The sequence below is a fragment of the Pundamilia nyererei genome, unplaced genomic scaffold (assembly GCF_000239375.1).
Source record: "Pundamilia nyererei isolate P.nyererei 1_Seehausen unplaced genomic scaffold, PunNye1.0 scaffold00583, whole genome shotgun sequence".
NCBI lineage: Eukaryota > Metazoa > Chordata > Actinopteri > Cichliformes > Cichlidae > Pundamilia > Pundamilia nyererei.
Genome location: NW_005187984.1, coordinates 92420 through 98492, shown reverse-complemented (window position 1 = coordinate 98492; position 6073 = coordinate 92420). Strand labels below are relative to the sequence as shown.

General features: G+C 35.6%; 2 protein-coding genes across 3 annotated transcripts in view; both read right to left on the bottom strand.

Moving 5' to 3' along the window:
* Positions 1-80: 80 nt before the first annotated feature.
* On the bottom strand, positions 81-3563 carry LOC102198422 (ubiquitin carboxyl-terminal hydrolase 47-like). Its single transcript, XM_005754534.1, has 9 exons — positions 3301-3563; positions 2506-2608; positions 2307-2425; positions 2039-2109; positions 1829-1954; positions 677-772; positions 448-579; positions 234-362; positions 81-110 (listed from the first exon to the last, which is right to left on the bottom strand). The coding sequence occupies exons 1-9, from the start codon at positions 3347-3349 to the stop codon at positions 81-83; spliced, it is 855 nt and encodes a 284-aa protein (XP_005754591.1). The 5' UTR covers positions 3350-3563.
* Positions 3564-3989: 426 nt separating this feature from the next.
* LOC102197662 (uncharacterized) overlaps positions 3990-6073 on the bottom strand; it is a 4551-nt gene continuing 2467 nt past the window's right edge. For both annotated transcript variants that reach the window (XM_005754531.1, XM_005754532.1), the window contains exons 6-7: positions 5286-5456; positions 3990-5134 (exon numbers count right to left, since the gene is read on the bottom strand). In XM_005754531.1, coding sequence (XP_005754588.1) covers positions 4685-5134; positions 5286-5456 — 621 coding nt within the window. In that variant the 3' untranslated portion in view covers positions 3990-4684. The remainder of the gene's footprint in view (positions 5135-5285; positions 5457-6073) is intronic.

The following is a 6073-nucleotide window of genomic DNA, read 5'->3' as shown; positions in this document are numbered from 1 at the left end:
ATATTTGTGTTTAAATAAACTTTAAATATTGATATATTTGCAAATTAATCTATAGCAAGGACAAGAGGAAAGACAAAAACCTACTTCTCCTGGAATGGTTGGTAATCAAGCTATGAAGGAAAAAAACCAAATATAACATGATGAAATTTTCTTTTATGTTTATACATAAACATACAATACAGTAATTTTGGAACGTGTTTCAATTACACTGAAGAAAACGCGATCAGCCTTACCGGTGTGACCTGGGTATCATCAAACTTATACCATCTGTCTTCATCCTGGGTTTTGATTGTTGCGCTGTAATGGCCACCTCTCACACCACCAAAATGATCCACAACTGCGTACAGTTCGTACACCTCACTCTGATCACAGAGGACAAAAAATAACAAAGTGAGAAAGAAAATGAAGATGATTTTGATCAAATATTAAAGTACACTTTGTAAATACCCCTGGTATTTGCAGGCTGTAGGGAACCTCCACAAAACAGCTGGTTTTGAAGTAGGACATGTAACTGTAGTTGAACTCAAACCTCTTCAGCAGCAGAATCAAAACATCTGGGTGATGTTTTATTACATCTGTCTGAGTGAAAAATATGGGTTTTTAATGTGTGTCATTTCGTTATAATTTCATTAAATCAATATCAATGTTCAGAAATCACAAAAAATTCTTCATTTACAATAGTAGCATCAACTTTGTGACCGCAGCGGTCACAGTACATCTGGTGTTCTCCATTTAGACATGTAGGTCTGAAAAACTCCTCGATGCCGTTCACCTGAAAAATGAAAACTAATTCAGAAGCAGCTTTGATAAAGATGTGCCGAAGAGCTCAGTGTTCACAAAGGTTTTCTCAAGGGCATTGTTAACATTAATAATTCATGACCTCTTTAAAAGACATAATATTGTCTTTTGAAGAGAGATATAAACAGTAAAAACAAACCAAAATTCCAACATCCATGAACACATATCAGTGAACTCAGGACTTGGACTGTAGAGTTGATTAGATGTGTCAGAAAAAGAAAAAAAGGTACTGGACAGATCTGAAGACAAACTGAAAGGTCTACAATTTCATTGGCAGTTTACCTCAGTGGGATTTAGATCCAGTATGTAAAATTTCACCTAATCTTGGTTCAGCTTCAACATTTTTTTGTAGTATTCAGACATGAACTCTCTAAGACCTCAGTAACACAGGCTCACATACTTGATAAGTGTTGGAAAGTGTGTATTCCCAGTTAGCGGTTGCTGGCAGTCACTGGGTGAAACTGGTCACAAAGATGCTGAACCAAAAAACTTGTTGAAATTCCTTTGGTTGCTAGTATTTTGCCATGGTTTTCAAGTTTGGATGATAGCCATTAAAACCTTCAGCCACCACTCGCTAACCCATTTTCCACAAAACAAACAAAAATCACATCAAAAACTCTATTTTGTTTTTCTACAAAACATTGGATTAGGTTTACCTTTTCCTATAATTTCTCACTAAAAGATACATTTGTTGCATTTTCTGACTTAGGATATTTACATGACTCATGAGACTATAAGTCAACTGTGTTATGTTTGTTTTGTAATGCATTGAAAGTAATAAGAAATATATTTTTAAAAAAGAAACATTTTCAGAAATAATATTAATTAATATGTTTCGACACAAGCAGGATCTAAGGCATCATCTGATTTTTATGTGTCCTCAAAGTAGATACATAGTTCCCAATCAAACAAAAGTGTTTATTAAGAAAATGATAGAATAACACATATGTTACTGGCAATATTATGTGAACTTGTTGCAGCTGTGAGTCCTGAAAACAGAAACATGCTGAGAAGTTTGTTATGCACTTACTACACTGTAGTCTTGATTGTAAAAATCCACCAATGACAGAGGAAGATGCCAAAATGGTGCATCTCTGTCAGTCTCTTTATGACCTTTAGAGCAGGTGATTTGGTTTGCTAACAGACCGTGGAAGATCTGAAAACATAAATGAACAAAAACATATTATTAAGTATTATTTTCAAACCAAACGATTCCATTTGATATTGACAAAGACCTTACCTGTGATGCCACGGGACTGGTCATTGTTAAAATCTTCTCGATGCATTCAGCAGCATCTCGCTGTTCATACACTGGGTGAAGAAATATGTGCATGTCTTTAACAAACATATTCATTAATTTAAAAAAATATATAACCCCATAATTATTCACAACAAATGCCAATCATAAACCCTCAAAATGTTGTGTAAACTGATCAAGTTTCTCAAAAACATGAAACATCAAAAACATTATTCAAAGGTTTTGTTGTCTGTGTGTTATCATACTGTACCTCTGCTGATGCCCAGCTGGGTTATTATTTTGTGTGTGTTTGCTGTATGTTTCTGTAAATTATCAAACAAGTCTGTAAGGGCACCAAGAAGCCCAATGCCAACATTTTGTTTGGAGGACCTAAACAAAGACAAAGTCCCCATAAGTAATAAAAATGAACCATAAACCCCATTAAATGTACATATGTGACAATAATAAACCTTTTCACAGCTTCTCTGAAGTCTTCGGTCATAAACAGCACCTGCAGCACACTGTTCAGGTAACATGTCGCACCTTGGTTTACCAGCCCATGGTATTTAGCTTCTGTAAATTGCAGAATAAGAACATGAGTGTGCATCATAAACTGCCAACACAAGCAGAAGGTCGTCAGAAAATAGCTCGTTCCCTTTTGCGTCTTTTCTACAATCCATTGAAGTCAATGATTTGATCTACATTTGCTAACCTTTAATACCAAGAATAATTTTTAAATAATAGAATTAATTAAATCTTGAAACTCATTTTTTTAACCCTGGCTTTTCATTCGAGTTCCGCTTAAGTACCATCAGATTTTTTTAAATGTTGTTTATGTTGTCACTATATAATGTATTTGCGTCTTCTCACGTTTCGTTTTTATTGTATTTAGTTTCTATTGTTCATTAATTAACTTGTAATGCATTTTGGTTAACTTTGCTGTTGCTTGTAAATGTGCTATAGAAAACACTGACATTTACAAATTGACATTGACATTCCTTGTCAGGTACCTAGCAGGTTAAGAAAGGCACGTCCTTACAAATGGCGCAAGGTGTATAAATTCTCATCATATGTCAGTAAACTCTTAATAATAAAGCAGCTCAATTGAAGACGCTCTGAGTAAAGGACAGTTCCTCTTTCAACAGCGTTTCCAGGCTGAATTTAAAGACGTCTGAAGAGCGTAGGAAACACTTTATATAGAGAACACACAGAAGAACAATTAACCAAAAATAAATAAATACTTCGAAATTCACTACAAATCTTACCCACAGAGGTAGAGATGTTCTTGAAACCATGTCGACCAAATAAACGCATTTTCTGCCCCTGTGACGATCTACAAAGAAATTGTTGTTGGAGGCAGAAACAAACGCGATTATTTTAAAAATAAATCAAAGTAAGCCAAAGATGTAGGCCTGCCTTCAACACAGTTTTAAGACATTTCTTCAGATATTTGTTAATAAAATAGTTCATTCACTATAGGAGCATTAGGATATCTCAATCTCCCGTGCAGTTAAAAACACTCCGACTATCGCTTTCTCTTTCGCTTCTGCCGGATCAGTGATGGGTTCAAGGCGTGTCGGAAATGTTAATTGTTATAAATGCGCATTTTCCTATTCTACAGGTGCAAACTCAGCAGCTTTCTTTCTCTTCCCAAACTGTTCTGTTCTTAGTATTTCTGTTCCCAACAATAGCTGGCATCAGCTGTTGCTCTAATCTGGAGGTTCCTGACTACAGCAGGCTACACATCACCAACCTTTAAAAAAATATTTATTGCACATCTTATATCTTAATATTTATTCAGATTCAGTTCAACTCAGTTTTATTTATATAGCGCCAAATCACAACAACAGTCTTCAAGAAGCTTTATATTGCAAGGTAAAGACCGTATAATAATACCAAAAACAGACAAAAACCCAACAATCTTAAGACAACCATAAGAACCATAAGACAGACATTTAGTATAATAGATTTATTTTATGCAATGTCAGAAACTGTATGTTTCAAATGTGAATATTACAAAGGATAACTGCAATTTAAAAAGCTTATACAAGGATCTGGTGCTTTTCCTCATTCATCTTTGCACTTTGTTGTTTTCTTACTGTTTCTATCACTTATCCCTTTCTAGCACTTAGCCCATCTTGTGAAAATCCTTTTGAGACTGTGAGGGCAATTAAAAACGTAGAAGTGCACTTTAGATGTTTTTATGCCAAAGAATCTGAGGCTGCCAGTGGTGAGATTTACAGGATTTGTATAGTAATGAGATTCCATTTCCTGTGGACACCGTAAACACCTTAAAGCAAAAGAAGTATCAGATATCATGATGCATCAGAAGAAGCAGCAGTGACAGTCACATGTTGAGATGGTGTCTGTCAGACTCTTGGTCTTACAGCAACTTTAATCACCATGAAAATGTCAGATATCTGCAGACCCCACAGTATCAAGAAAATCCATCTTTTGTCTCAGCTAAAGAAAGGTTACCAAAAATATTGATGGTTAAAAACTGTATTCAAAGACAAGTTGACCTTTAGAGCTTTCTTTTTTAAGCAAGCTCATCCAAAGCTAGCCCAGTAGAGCCCAATAATGAAAAAGGAAGACAGAGAAACCAAAAGACGAAAGAACCCGAGTTACACATACACTTCATTCTTGTTTTCATGTTTTCCTCCACACAGGGATGGAGGTCTGCCTTGGCGCGACCCCACTGGGGCACATTCTGTATGGTGAACTGGAACATTCACGCTTTAGTTTCAGGCAGACAAAACAGAACTCCATTTTGCAGCGAGGACATTTGATATTTTTGCAGTGTTTTCTGTTATGCTCCACCCTCAGGCCACATGTAGGACAGAGTCTGATGGCGGGGCAGCTGGTGACGCCCTTTACTTCAGGCAGATCAATGGTTTTACATGTCTGCAGAAGTTGCAGGTCCTTGTTCTCACAGCCGTCGTTGTCGCAGCGGTCAGATCGAGGGCCTGAACCCTTCCATGGTTTCAGACACTGCCAGCAGAAGTAGAATTTCTTCTTTTGAACAGCTGTGCATACGACACACTTTACACACAGGTTAGACAGATCCATCCTCTCCACACTTGTTTTGCACTGTGGACACTGATGTGAAAATAAATGAAGGGACATTTTTAAGAGAAACCCAACCACAATATTAAAAAAATATTGAGTCCACTGGATTTCACTGAAATCAAGAAGCTGTAAACATTAAAAAGGAAAAACAAATTAAAACATAAATAACTGGGTCACTTACTTCCTGAACCTCACAGTGGTCTGCAAGAGCCAGACGGGCCATGCTCTCTTCAAAGTGCTGCATTTCCTCCACAGTCAGATCAGCCAGTCTGCGCACCTCCTGGTACGACCACTCTTTATTACACTGCTTGGTTCCCTCCACTAAAGCCGGACATCTGAATTTGTAATTGCCCTTTAAAAAAAATTACAATTTCAACAAAAAAAAGTTAATTTAAATAATTAGAATTTATTGTTTTCAAAACTTCTACTTTTATTTTTAATGCATCTTTATACCGTCATTCTTTTACGTTTTTATATAGTTGTTAAATCTGCAACATGTTTAGCTACACATATAAACAGTAAACCAAAACATTTCTGCAGATTACCTATTGGCACCCAATCATGTGATAACTTAAACAAAATCAGTGTATTTTACAAGTTCAATAATTTTACCTCTTTTTTCTACAAACACATAAAGCTGTTAAAATCAATCTGAAATGATTTTACCAAAAACTCCAAAGACTAAATTTTAGATGGAATTATATAATAACTATAATAACAGACCGGTATTTGTATCTGTATTTGTATTTGAGTAAAATTCAAAATAGGTGTAAAAACCCAGTTTTTTGCATTACACTTCTAATTAATGTTAGAGTGTAATGCTTCTTTAATTATATCCATTATAATAATTATGGATGTGCAATATTAGTTGATGGTTTTCCATAAATCCAGCAATGAACATGTAACAAGGAACCTCATTGAAAAGAAAATAACATCCATTGCCTCATTCATGGTTAAAACCAACAACTA